At 41.2% G+C, this 15,100-nt stretch overlaps 1 protein-coding gene across 2 annotated transcripts in view; it reads right to left on the reverse strand.

Moving 5' to 3' along the window:
- The window catches only part of TRPC5 (transient receptor potential cation channel, subfamily C, member 5), a 296,609-nt gene that overhangs the window by 43,844 nt on the left and 237,665 nt on the right, over window positions 1-15,100 (reverse strand). For both annotated transcript variants that reach the window (XM_012644764.1, XM_012644773.1), the window contains 2 exons: window positions 13,109-13,431; window positions 1,665-1,860 (listed from right to left, as the gene is read on the reverse strand). In XM_012644764.1, coding sequence (XP_012500218.1) covers window positions 1,665-1,860; window positions 13,109-13,431 — 519 coding nt within the window. The remainder of the gene's footprint in view (window positions 1-1,664; window positions 1,861-13,108; window positions 13,432-15,100) is intronic.

Here is a 15,100-nt window from a genome sequence, read left to right on the forward strand (position 1 = left end):
GAATGAGAGAGGGAAAGAGAGAGGGAGAGAGAGAGAGAGATTGAGAATATGAAACTGAATTATATTCCAGTTCAAATGCAACAGATGAACAGAATTTCAGAGCTAGCGTGGACCTTATGTGCCTATCCTGTTCATCTGTAGACATGCAGACACACAGGATATCAGAGTTTGCAAGGATATTAAAGGTCATTGATTTCAATTCCCTCACTTTTGGGATGAAGAAATTGAGGCCCAACAGGGGAAAGTAAGTTACTTAAGATCACTCAGTTATACATGACAGAACAGGGACTAGAGACCCTGGTTTTTAAACTTCTAATATTTTTTCAATATAATCCCCCCCTTCTCTACCACCTAAATACCTAATATCTAAACCGTCCTAGTAGACAATTTTATATCCTAGTTTTAACATCCTAGTTTTTTAAACTCTCAAATGACAGAAATTCTACAAACTCATCTGTGAGAATGTATTTCATTGGCATTTATAGTTAGGAAGTTCTTCCAAATAGGTAACTCAAAAGTCTCCTTCTGCAACATACATCTGTTCCTTTTTGGTCTGTCTTTAGTGGAAATGGATCACAGATGTTCACCATTACCAATAATATTTAAGACGTGTGTGTATGTATGTGCATGTATGTGTATGTAACCAATAATTTAAGCTTCTTTTCTGTAGCTTAAATGACTCCTCAGTGGCAAACAAAATTTGAGAAATAGAATCTAGGAAAGAAAACAAGGCTTGGGTTTTTTGATTCTGTGCCTTCTGTGCCACAACAAAAACTTTCAACATATACCTAGAGGCACATGCCAGAAAAAACAAAACAAAACAGAAAAACATTCAACAGACTGATCCAGAGGGCGTGACCTAGCATTGTAACAGGAACTAAACATCCAAATTCACTGATACCCAACTACACAGAACCTCAGATAACCAGAACTCTATTGCTACTACTCCATTTCTAGAAATGATAGGCAAATTATAAGAAAATATGCTAAGGTTAGATATTTACTTTGGCATCAGTAACCAGGGTAGGACCTGAACTGATTCCATATCCAATACTTTTACCATTTCTAGTCTAGGGTTAAAAAAATTCTGATCTAAATAGTAACATGATGGTCAAAAAACATTCAACAGTGGACTCTACTTAAGAGTGCCTCATAGCGGAGCGCAGTTACTCATATATACTTGATCAAAAAATAGCTACTTTCTCTCTGAGAAGGTCATCCTTATCAATAGAATTTTCAGTTTGAGGAGCGAGGTGTTTGCAGCAAAGAGGGAGATAGGGCTCTCCTGCCTAGAGAACCAGATCAGCTGGATTAATCCTGGAGATCAGTGATGTGGTATGTTGTAGCCAAATTGTGCTCAAACCCCTGAATTTTCCTTATCAAGGCAAGAAGATGGATTCAAACATTTTAAAATATTTTTAACAGTAGCCAGAAAGTCTTATTAACTAGAACAACTTATTCTAGATGACAACATTCAATAGACTAAGAGTCCAAACTGAATTACCCTGGAAAGAAAGAATTCAGGCTAACAACTGGGAAAGCTACTGTAAATTAATTGAGGCAGACGGACTCTTCTTTCATTGAGCTTCCTTCCAGTGGGCTCCATGCCAATGTGACGCCTCCTACATCCCAAGTAAACACCCTTGTAAAGCAAAGCTACTCACGGCAATAAGCTGGTAGGAGTTGTTCATCATGGCAATCAGCATGTTCAGCAGCACTACCAGGGAGATGACATTGTATGTCCCAAACATGGTAGCTCCCACAAACTCGGTGAACTCATGTCTGGCTTTCACATTGGTGACATATAGATTTAAAAGGCCAAATACAGACCAGAAGAGTGACTGAAGGGTCTCAAAGAGCCTAAAAGAGATCAAAGAAAGAACAGGTTAGTTAATTCTCTAGGAAGAGCAAGAAAAGAGAGAAAACATAAGGTGATCTGCTTAATAAGGGGGCTGCCAGACTTGCAACAGGTAGACTGATGAGCTCACATACTGTGGTTTCTTCCCTAACACAAACCAGCCAGGTCAGTTTATTTATTTGCTGCCAGTTCTATGTCTTCTACTTTGCTTTTCTACCTGGAATTCCATCTCTCTCTTCTCAGCCTATGCATAGCCTAAAAATTTTCAAGGCTTATTTCAGGAGCTACTTCCTCTATCAAACTTTCTCTTTCATCTTCAGACCATGTGATTTACCACCTTTCTAATTATGCAGAGGCAGTAAATGCAGTGGTTAAGAATATGGTGATTGAGTTAGATTGCACTGGGTTAGAATCCCAGCTCTGACACTTGCTAGCTGGGTGAACGTGAGAGCAAGTTACCATTTCTGATACTTCTTTTGTGGCTCTCACACGGCCCAGATGGTGCTAAACTCTGTGGAGGAACTTGAAGATTCTCAAATTAACACTTTATATAGATTGTTATTAATATATATTAACCAACCATTATTGAAAACTTACTATATATCAGCATAAAGTTTTAGGCACTTTTACATACATTATCATTATGATCCTTATAAACTTCATTGTTGCTAAGGAGGAAGCTGATGTTCAGAGATTGAATGACTTTCCAGAGGACACGCAGCTAGTAAGTGCTGAGCCAGAATTCGAATCCAGGTCTGTCTGACCTCCCCAAACCACTGCATTAGTCTATATTATTTGATGGCTTCACAAATTATTGTTTCCTTTCATAGTCTCCACATCCAAACATGTAACTACAATCATACGCTTTTGGTATCTTGAGTTTCTTTTGCCTCATATTCACAAATCTGCATACAGCAATACAATGCAGCCCGCTCATGGGTGGCACATAACAACCATTTCCCAAACCCATGGAAGCCGCGTAGAACATAAGAAATGCTACTTTAAGAATGAATGTACTCTTCCAATTCGCTTGAAATGTATTGTTCTTAAGGAGCCTAATGTATTTTGAGAGGCTTAGGGATTTGTTCTTGGGGGTGAGTGGGGAGTGTTTTAAAAGTCCCTCTCTCTGGAAATGGTCTTTCCGCAGATCTTTGCATGGCTGTGTTGTTATCAAGATCTCAGCTCAAATGTCACTTCCCAGAGACTCTTTCCTTGGTTTCTCTACCTAAAGTAGCTTTATCAGTTATTCTGTATCCCATTGTCTTGTTTCATTTCTTTTGTAGCACTTGAGACTTCCTAAAATTATATTAAGTAATTTTTATTTTAAATGGTTATTTTCTGTTCCTCTCCACTAGAAGGTAAGCTTTATGAGGGCAGAGACACACAGCTACTATGTATCTGGCACATACTAGGCATGCAATAATATTTGTTGAATAAATGAATGAATACATGTTAACTATTACTATTACTGTTATTAAAGTAGAGAAAATTTGAATCCCATTGACGATTGCACAGTCAGTGGGCTGCACAGCGGGGGCTGTTTCATTTTGATGAAGGCTGTGCTCTGCACTGGCCTGACTCTCAGGGAGCCTGCTTCAGGGATGCCTGGGCATCGTGCACATGGTCCTTCTCAACCTGTTAAATGGCTCTTCTCTGATTATCATAGATAAATTCCACGACCCCCTTCAGCATCGCATTGCTTGTGAACTAGACTAGAAGGAAGAAATTTGGTATTTGTTTGATGGAAGTAAGCACCAGTTGGTGAAGCATTTAAGAATCAACAGTAAGTTGAAAATCTGGAGTTCAAGGGCCAGGGCACTAGAACCAGAAAATATGGCAAGTCAGACCTATCACTGGATCTGAATTTCCAGGAGACTCTGTCAGTCAGGGCCAGGCAATACAATGCATCACAGAGCCAGGCAGGGGGTCAAAATATAGGGAAGATATGGGATTCAGGAATCTGGCCCTGCTAGGAGGACACAGCCAGGACCTGGTGATGTCCATTACATATCAGAAGTCAGGGAAGGCAGGAGGCCAGCAATGGCACAAGCAGCTAGCACAGAAGCTGGGTAACAGAAGTTGGGGCAGATGTTCAGAATAAAAGAAAGCAGCTGAAGTAAATAGGAACAACAGTCTGAGGAACCAGAGTTCCTGGAAGCTGAATGACCTCAAACATAGAATGCATTCAATAAGCATTTGTTGATTGCTTGACAGACAGTAAGGCCATAAACCAGGGCAAGTATGTCATTAATGTGTTATCAGGGCCTTACTGAATTGGTTGCTTCTCCTGAATGAATGATGTTACCCTCCTTCACCTCCACCCCCACAACAATTAAAATTGCAGTGGTTTATGTTTGAGTGTAGAGTTTATTGCTAGTTTTTCCGTTGACTGATACGAAGATTCCCTAAAAGTGAAAGTCTGGGCATTTAAAATCTACCCTCGGCTGTGGTGACATTCCAGTCAGGGAGACCCTGTGGATAAAATTGTAGAAGAGGGAAAGAGCATAGCGGTGGGGCCAGGAAAGATCATTCCTCAATTTTGGTGGTTGGTAGTGAGAATGCCCTCAACATGGTACACAAAATGTCATAATATGGTCTGGTCACTAGGAGAAGCTGGCCTGCTGAAAGGCATGCCCCTGTAAAATGGACTGGCATATGAGGTAGATAAGAATATTCTGGTGAGACATCTGTAGGAAGCTCTGTGGCTTGTAGAGTCAGTTGAATTCACAGGGACAGAGCTACCACTTGGGGTGCCCTGACCCCAAGGGACATTGGTGGCCAGGTCCATAATAGCGTCATCATAAGGATGGAAAGACTTGTTAACCAAACCCTAGAATCCTAATAACAAAGGAATATCTTTTCAATTTTAAAGGGGATGATTTTAGAAAAAAACAACCAGTCCATTTTTATTTAGCAGAGAATAAACAAACATATGGAACTTGGTAGCTCAAGAAAGGGCACAGACTAAAGATACGAAGATTCAAGGAGACTTGGTATTAAGTGTATGGAAGACAAATCCAAAGAGGTGGTTAAGGGGGAACTTTGACATGTTGGGAGCCATCCACAAAGAGATCACAAAGCTAAAGGAATACAGTAAAATAGAGCTGGAACTGCAGTCCTCTGGACATTTGCTAAAAGTCTCATCTTTGAGATGATGAATTAATCTTTTGAAAGGTAGAAATAGGATGGAGAGGATTTACTCCTCTGGACCTAATTCAGACGAGCAATGAATTGGAAGGTGAACTGGAAGAGGAAGGCTCCATGGGAGAAAGAGTGACATCATCCTGTATTTCACAAGTTGTGTTCTGATAGTCCAAATGGAGGCCCCTGATTGACCCTGTGGCCTCATCCTTACCCATTCTGCAGTTTCCTGGTCCTGCTAGTTCTCATTTCACATGGCTTCAACAAGCTCCTAGCTGTATATGGAATGTCCCTGCCCTGTCTTCAACCTCTAGCCTCTACTTCTGTTTCTGTTTCTCCTCAACTTGTTTGACCTTAGAGGTTCAGCTAATGCTCCACCTCCTCTAGAAGCCTTCCCTAATTCCTTTCCTACAAGGTTGGATAAGATGCTCCTCTTTTGTGCTTCGAAAGTACCCTCATCTTGTTACACAAAGGTGCATATCACACTGCGGAGGCAACAAAGGGGAGTGGCTAAGAGCAAACTTTAGACCCCTCCACTTATTAACTATGTGACTCTGGGAAAATTATGTAGCCTCCCCCTCTCTTTTTTTTTTGAGACAGTCTTGCTCTGTTGCCCCAGCTAGAGTGCCATGGCGTCAGTCTAGCTCACAGCAACCTCAAACTCCTGGGCTCAAGCGATCCTCCTGCCTCAGCCTCCCGAGTAGCTGGGACTACAGGTGTGCGCCACCACGCCCGGCTAATTTTTTCTATATTATATTTTAGTTATCTGGCTAATTTCTTTTTATTTTTAGTAGAGACAGGGTCTTGCTCTTGTTTGGGCTAGTCTTGAACTCCTGAACTCAAGCGATTCTCCCGCCTCGACCTCCCGGAGTGCTGCGATTACAGGTGTGAGCTACCATGCCCAGCCTGCATAGCCTCTTTAAACTTCAAGTTTCTTCATCACAAAAACGATTATTAGTAAGAAAAATACAAATTGCTAACATTTATTGTGCTCTTACAATATGCCAAGCATTGTGCTAATTGCTTTGCATATACAGTTGTCCCTTGGTATCCATGAGGTTTGGTTCCAGGATCCCCCCCAATACCAAAATCCATGGATGCTCAAGTCCCTTATATAAAATGACATAGTATTTGCATATAATCTATGCATACCCTCCTGTATACAACCAGTCCCTGGGTTACAGTTGAGCTATATTCCTGAGAATGTCTTTAGGTCAGATTTGTATGTAACTTGGATCCCTGATGAACAGTACATATACAGTAACAATGATAATAATAATACTATCATGGCTCATTTGTGGTAATAATACCATGTAATACTGTAATAATAATACTCCTGCACTGTAATAAGTTACAGAAGCTATTGTGCTCTTTCTTTTAATCCAAACAAACAGAACATAAAAACAAACTCATACAAAAAGTTTAGATAGGAGAAATTTCAAAAAAGAATATTAAAGGTTAACATCCACCTAATGTTGCAGCAACACTAGGCTAATAGGAATGTTACACTTATTTTGATCTTCTAACCAAATCAATAATAACCTTTCCATTTCAATAACTAATCCACTATACTGCTTAGTAATAATTGAGGCTTTCATTGGAGCACTGCCTTTCACATGTTCCATTATTCTCACTTTCTCCTTTGTAATTGTTCCAAAAGTTGAGCGACTGAAGCCTAATGCTTTCCCAGTGAATGATGGCATCTGGCCTTTCTCTGAATGCTTAACTATTTCTACTTTTGTTTCCATTGTGATCACTTTTCTTTTTGCTGCAGGCTCACCCGAACTTGCAGTGGACTTTTGCTTTGGAGGCATGGTCGGAAGGGTAAACACAGACTCACAAAATCAAATAAAAAATTTAAGATGAAAGGGATGCTGTGTGTGAGCGACTGTATAAACAGTGAGACTAGCTGCTAGCATAAAGATGCTGCACCAACTAACCGCTTATGCCATGTGGGTTTCTTTACATGTGCGGAAGCAACTAGTTTCTGAATTATTAATTTAATTATTTAATTATAGTTATCCTTATGGAGAGCCTTGGGAGCCTGTTCGTAAGTATGGAACTCTGTAAGTTGGGTCGTCGGTAACCCCCAAGATTTCCTGTACTTTAAATCATCTCTAGATTATTTATATTAACGAATACAATGTAAATGCTCTGTAAGTAGTTGTTATACTGTATTGTTTAGGGAATAATGACTAGAAAAAAAGTCTGTACATATTCAGTACAGACTATCCTTTTCTGAAAAAATATTTTTGATCCATTGGTTGGTTGAATCCACCAATGTGGAACCCATGGATATGGAGGGCCTACTGTATTATAATGTTTTATTATAATCCTATAGTAGTAGCTTAACTATTATTCTTCTATTTTTCAGATGAGAAACTGAGGCCCAGAGTGGTCACACAGGTAGAAAGTGGCAGAGGTAGGATTTGTACCCAGCTCTTTTGACTCTGGTGCCCACATACTTAGCCACTTTACTCTATCACCTACGATACTGCATGTAAGGTGCTTGGCATATGATAAGCATTGAAAATGGCAGCTATTTTAGTTGTTTACTTGTTTCCTCCATTAGACTAAGACCTTCTTGAGGGTGGGGATGCCTTCTTTTTCGGTGTCCTTATTGCCTGGTACACAGGAATCGCTGAAGAAATGTTTGTTAAATAAATCTATAAAAGATGACAGGAGAAACACATAACCAAGGAAAGTACAAATGAGTGGCACCATCCTGTGATAACAGCAGCAGGAAGGATAATGAACTGAAATTAGGGGAGAAAGCTGGAGATGGCCAATACGGACCTTTATAACCTTATCAGAGCAAAAACAAGAGCCTTTGATGGGAACTATGTGTGTATCCATGTGAATAGGATGGGAAAATATTGACTGAATCATGGGTAGAGGAATCACTGCTGATTAAGTAGGAGTAGCTGCAAATGAATAGTAAGAGTGTGGGAGGAGGTCACAGTGGCCTGCTAGATCACAGCTCTGTCCTATTTAGCTTTGCATGCATTCAAGATTATTGCAGCTTCATGCAACAAATCTTACATAACTTTACAAAACCAGACTTACACGTGTATCCCTGAATAAAAGAGCAGACCAGATTGAAAGGTCTGGATTGAAATCCTGACTCTGCCGCTGACCATCTATGCATCTGGGGGCAGCCTGCTTAACTGCTTTGTATCCTAGTCTCCACAACTAAAAAATGGGGAATAACAGTAGTGTCTACCTCATAGCATGGTAGTGAGGATTAAGTGAGTTAATTCAAGTAAAGACGATTTATAATAGTGCCTGGCCCTAGCACTCAGTTTATATTAGTCATTTTTATTACTATTATAAAATTTTCCACCTTGTTGTTTCACATATCTTTATTGTCTTTACAGATTATTATTTGTTTGGATAGCTAGTTGTACATAGTTGCAATCATAGTTCATACAATTTGTGTGTTTTTAAAAGTTATACACTTGGGGTATAGATACTTTGTGTGTATACAGAGTCTTCACATGTATCATTTTAATAGCTACCCAGTATTCCACCCAGCGAATACCATGCCTGTCTGACAGCTTTATCAATGCTTTGGATGAGAATCCATGGCTTTTTAGATTTTTAGATGACACAAGACTGGGAGGGACAGCTAATAAATTGGATGACAGGATAAAGATTCAGAAAGATTTCAACAGCTTGGAGCAATGAGTTGGAACTAATGAGATGAAGTATAATAAGGATCAATGTGAGCTTTCTTTCAGGCCATGTGCCCAAGGACAGGATGAGAGAGGTAGGAGAAAGGCCAAGAATTTTCGCTGAAAGCAAGCTCAAAGTGGATCAGCAGAGTGACAGCTGGTCAGATACTTCAGTTATCCTAGGGGGAAAGAAGCAGAAGTAGATCATCTATAATTAAAGATAAGATTGCTCCAGGCCCATCCATGTTGTTGCAAATGGCTTGCAGGTAAAACTGGTGAAATCTGAATAAGGTCACTGGATTTTATCAACATTGATTTCTTGGTTGTGATATTGTATTATAATTATGTAAGGATATTACCACGGGGGCAAAATGGGGTGAAGGGTTTAGGTTTCTCTCTGTATTATTTCTCACAATTACAATGTAAATCTACAATTATCTCCAAATAAAAAGCCTTAAAAAAAGATAGAATTGCTACTGGACTCCATCCTTTCACTCAATTGTTCAGTAGGCATGTTGAGCACCGTTATGTCTTAGGCTCCTCTATGGTGAGTGCAAAGCTTACTAAGATGGGAGTCTTTGTCTGGTGGGAGAGAGAGACACACATGACTAAAATGCAACAGGTTATCTAATGTAATGGAGATGTGCTCAGAATGCCATGGGAAACACAGAAGACGCCTGCAGCTGAGAGTGGGGGTGGAGTGGGTAAGAAAGGCTTTAGAGCAGGTAGCACCTTGGCAGAAGCTGGAAGAATGGGTAAGAGTTTGCCAGACTGGCTGGGTGGGGCATTCCAGGCAGAGGGAATAGCACGTGATGTACAAAGGTCTGTAGGGCTGAGATGCTCTCCGGTAGCTGAGGAACAGCAAAATGTTGACTACGAAGGGAGGAGTGAAAGCCTGGAGAGACAAGGGCCAGATTACCAAGGCCCCGTGTGTTATGGTAAAGAGGCAGGATTTTATGGAGATGGTTCAGATACCCTGGCTGGCATGAAGCCAGGAAGTGGTAGGATGAAATTGGTATTTAGAAAGAAACTTCCATGTGGCAGGTGGGAGATTGTTTGGAGAGGAGACCAGACTGGGGGCAGGGAGATCAGTTAAGAAGCTGTTGCAGTAGTCCTTGGGAGAGATAATTTGGGCATGAACCAAGACAAAGGGGTGTGTGTGTAGGATGGATTCAGGAAATATTTAGGAAGGAGAACTGATAGGGCGCAGTGAGACATTAGATGTGTTTCATGAGGGAAAGGGTAAGAGTCCCAGATGCCTCCTAGGATTCTGGCTGGTATCATTTAATGAGATGAGGAATTAAAGGGGAAATAGGTTGGGGTGAAAATGTGGAGATAAGGAATTTAGTTGTGGACATTCTGTGTTTGAGGGGCCTGTGGAACAGCCAGGTTTGTTCAGGGGGCATCTGGAGATGAGGCCTGGACCAAGTTAGCTTCTTGCCACTTCTACCCTTTCTCTCACAATTCCTGTGCCCTCAGAATTATGATGCCTTCCTAATTGCTTCTCTCCACAGCAGTTGAAGGCCAGGTACTCCCAGTATGGAATACTGAACTCAAATCAAAACAATTCTGTCATGTGGCTGTCAGCAAGGACAATGAGTTCCCCTTAAATTGTATGCCTAGGGAAAAAAAGATTTTTTTTTCTTTTTTAAGTGGAAGAATAGCAATGGCATCTCTGGAGAATCAGAAAGAGAAAGATGACAATAAGCAGGTACCAAACTTTCCACCAATGTATAAAGAAGCTCGCTTTTCCCTTCTCTAAAACCTAAGTCTTTCTGATGCTCTGGCTGAGTAACATGTTTTTTAGCAGGTATTATAAATGCCTGAGTTGGGGTGGTTAAAAGAAAACATAAATCTGAGTCAGGCTTCTACAGAGGGGAAAAAAAAAATCAACCGATAGAGGGAAAGTTGAGGTTACATTACTGCAAATTTGGCCCCAGGACAACACTTCTTCATACCTGACACCCCAAGATATAATTTTGTATATGACAGATGCCCATTCTTGTCAATTGTCCCTGCCGGGCAAGTGATGGGAGCAAAATGTCAGTTGGCAACAGGGGTGTTAATAATCTCTACAAACTTGCAAGGAGACATTTCCTAAACTTCTTCAGCAGAGCTCACATGAAAGTGTAATTGGCAGGGACCTGGCTTCCTGGAAGGCATCTTGCATTCAGGTGTTCAATTCTGTTCAATTTTGTTCCCAACTTTGATGGGAACAAATGCAGTCTCCTGGTGCTCAAGCCACTACAAAATTGCTCTTTATATTGAAAACAGGTTGCTGTGAGTTCTGTCTCTAGAGTAATGCGGGAGAGGAAGCAGTTCCTAGTCAAGAGGCACTAGCAAGGTGATAAGTTGCTGTTATACACTCCTGGTATATAAAAAACTGGCACTATATCCTTGCCAGCCCATTTTAGACCCCCTTTCCTTACCCATGAGTCTGGTTTCTCCATCCAATATTTTGCCCTGAGTTTTGGGAAGAGAGACAGGGAGTGTGGTCTAATGCAGGGGCTGGGTGCTGCAGTGCGCAATGGAGGGGAGCCACCAGTTTTCAAATTTTGTTGACTGGAACATCATACTGGAGAGATTGTTTGAAAAATAAGAAGGGAGGAGAGTGTCTGCAGCCATTACATTTGGAAAAACCTCTCCCTATATTGAAGACTGACTCTGAGAAGTCTTACAGTGAAGAAACTTTTTAAATTTTATTTTAGAATTTCCAAAACTTATTTAATTATGATCCTGTTTTCCTGTCTATTAACATGCCACTGAACTGTGGTTTTTTTTTTATTTCAGCATATTATGGGGGTACAGATGTTTAGGTTACGTATGTTGCCCTTTCCCCCCTCCACCCCCCCTAAGTCCAAGTTTCAAATATGTCCATCCTTCGAGTGGTGCGCACTGCACTCTTTGGGGTTTTTTTGAACCCATTTTAGGAAATGCTGCTAGAGGCAAATAATAGGGGTAGGCTAGATGGCATTGCCATTTTTTGTTTGTTTGTTTGTTTTTTGAGACAGAGTCTCACTGTGTTGCCTGGGCTAGAGTGCCATGGCGTCAGCCTAGCTCACAGCAACCTCAAACTCCTGGGCTCAAGCAATCCTACTGCCTCAGCCTCCCGAGTAGCTGGGACTACAGGCATGCGCCACCATGCCTGGCTAATTTTTTCTATATATTTTTTAGTTGTCCAGCTAATTTCTTTCTATTTTCTTTTTTTTTAGTAGAGACAGGGTCTCGCTCTTGCTCAGGCTGGTCTCAAACTCCTGAGCTCAAAGGATCCACCCACCTCGGCCTCCCAGAGTGCTAGGATTACAGGCGTGAGCCACCGCGCTGGCCTGGCATTGTTTTATTCCTTATTTATCGATGAAACTTTTAGTCAAGCAAAGACCCCCGTCCCCTTTTACCCGCCTGGCTCTTGTTATTGAACACATTTCTGGAATGTCTAAGTCCGCCGAACTGCCTTAGTTTATAGAGTTAAAGGAAAACATTGTATTTCAATTTAATGACTAAGAACCTTTCATGACCTTGGGGTCATTGCTGTGGATACGAGTGATGAGTTGCGCTCTCCAGAAGTAGGGGTGGAGTTGGATAAGAGGTAGGACACTGAGTCCAGGGTCAGCCCAGGGCAGCTGCAATTTGACATTTTGCCTAACAAATTGCCTGACAAGTGCTTATTGTCTTTTCTCTTATCTATTTGCCCAACATTGATTTGCAAGAAAATAATAGCCATTCTAAATGGTTTGAAGGTCCCCCAAAGGTAGGTCTTCATGGTATAATAACAAGAAAAGGCACAGGAGTTCTATGTGTTCAGAGGCAGTGTACTCTCGGACAAAGAGTCATGAACTGTCTGTGTCCCAAGTAGGAATGGAAGACATTTCTAATCAGTGCTTGGTGCAACTTGGCCCACCTGAAACCTTAAATTAATCTAGCAGGTAAGCTGACTCTAATGCTACCTTCAGCCTGTCCCGCTTCTAGCTTACTCCTGTGCATGAGGGTGCATTAAGATATTTTTGCATCCTTTCTTGTTCTTTGGGCTTGATTTAGAATAGTTAAATTGGCTTTGGTAACTGCTTGTTTAGAGGAGTAGTCTTGCTGTTTCATATCCTTGATGGGTGCCACTTTTTCGAGTGAGGAATTACCTACCCCATCCCCATTAATTCTTTTAAAAATATGCATTGCTACCAATATGGTTCAGAAACGGCTCTTTACATGACTTCCTGGGAGCCCATGTGTGTGCTTGTTTCGTTCCTCCCTCACCTAACCTCACTTCCTCTCCTAGTTCCCTGTAGTGAGAGAAGGACCTTCCTCCACCTCAGATCCTTTTGTGAATTCATAGTGAGCTTCGCCCGCACTGTCAAGAGGCAGTGATGAAGGTGTGGGTTGAAAAAAGTGCAAAAAGGAGAAGGCAGAAAAAAAAGGCAAAAGAGGAGAGGGGGTGTCTTACGTGGAGAAGGCATTGTTCTGTTTCTCACATCGGATCCCCTTGCAGTTGTTAGGCTCATCGATAGCTCTGGTCTCATAATAAAAGTAAAGCTGGTTCAGTCCGTTGGCAAAAGCCAGAAGTACCAGGCAGTAGATAAAGAGGAATTTGAGGATATCAAGCAGCATGCGCCCCAAAGAGATCTGCAGAGGCCCTAAGTGGGAGTTGGCTGTGAACAGGGATATGAGACGCAATGAACTTAAAATGTTGGATATCGCGAAGAGTGCTTCTGCAATCAGAGTCGGGTGCCACATTTCCCATTCCTCCCTTGGACGAGAACCATTATACTGAAAGAAACAAGAAGTGCACAGGATGAGAGAGAGAGAGGTACAGTGAGCATTTATGAAAATTTCCCCTTTTTCCTCCCTTCCACACCCAAAAAAGCCAAAATATGCATCGAGCATTCATATACACAACAGCCTCATGCATGGCACTGTCTTTTTCTCCCCATCCAATTAATACATGATGCTAATAACTCTCTTCCTCCCACTCTCATCCAAATATATACCCTGCATATACACATAGAAGAATGAATTTCAGTGCAATCATCTGGAGCAACCACCTGTGGTTTATCAACAGACATTTTCTGTGGGTTTACCAGATTGCTGGGGAGTGTCACTGAAATGCACTGTGAAATGTGAGCCACTGGTATGTCTAAGGTAGTGGGGACAAATCACCCTGCTTCCTAAATATTTCAAATCATTATCTACTTCCTTAATCCCCAATTGGATTCTGAGTACCATAGACAACTTGTAGTTACTGAAGGACGAGGGGTAGATGCAGCCTCCTTGGTATTCAGTGTTCATTCTCACTCCCCTGCTGACTGCAGTTTGGGGCTGTTAGAGCATCCTTAGGGAGCCATTCATTAGAGCTTTCTGCTGAATTTTTAGCAGTCTGTAATGTATTTTACACTGTTGCAAATGGCATGTCAACCTTTCAGGTAGTGAATTTAGTACTGCTCCACACAGTGGTGTATGGATATATTTTACTGTTTCTTTGACAACCCTACTAGTTAGAATGTCTTTCTAGTGCAAATGATGAGCCAGGGGTTTGAAGGAGGGGAAGAACTGGTATTTATTGGGGTGGTTGCCCATTTTTCAGCCCTATCCCAGGTTTCCAACTCCTGGAACATTGAGGCTAGCTTTGTAGAAAGATGATTTCATTGTGAGACCTGAGCTCCAATTTGGGCACTACCACTTAAAACTGGTTGCATCTTTTAATTTCACCATAAAATGAGGATAATGCCTACTCCTACCCACTGCACATGTTTGTGGTTCTGTATGCCTATGTGAAATTCTGCATATGCCATAAGGGGAGATGTTATGGAAAGACAAGGAACTACTTATTACCTTCCACAGGACACAAGTAGATTTTGCCTGGGATTCAATTTGAAGCATATTGCCTTGAGCTCACATCTAAATATCACAGTTTCTCACGACTAAATGTAAACAACTTTCCTGAGAAAATGTTCCACTGGGGGCCAAATTATATTGCTAGCATTTCTAAAATGTGTTTTAGTTCCAACAACTGAGGAAACTGGTGTTGTTGAAATCACTTGTGTATATTCAGTATTCTTCTCTGTCAGAGGAGTTAGGAGAAACCATGCCACATTTGTACTTCTGTTTCAGATAGACTTTTAGGTGGCCAATCAGTTTTATATATTCTTGGCAAAATCTTGTATTTCTACATTTTTCCTCCCCCCAAAAAACATTCATTACATTGCTGTGAGGGATAGATGTTGTTATGCCTGTTTCACAAAAGGAGGAACTGAAATCCAGAGAGACAGAGTGACTTACTAAAGATCACACAGCAAGCTGGTGGCAGGCTAGGGACTAAATCACAGGTCTCCAGACACGCCACCCAGCACTATTTTTATTAAATGCTACTTATATGATAGTTGATATCACAACACAGATGTTAGATCAGCCTTTAAAGGTTTTTTTTTTTTTTTTTTTT

Source organism: Propithecus coquereli, unplaced genomic scaffold (genome assembly GCF_000956105.1).
Source record: "Propithecus coquereli isolate 6110/MARCELLA unplaced genomic scaffold, Pcoq_1.0 Scaffold104, whole genome shotgun sequence".
NCBI lineage: Eukaryota > Metazoa > Chordata > Mammalia > Primates > Indriidae > Propithecus > Propithecus coquereli.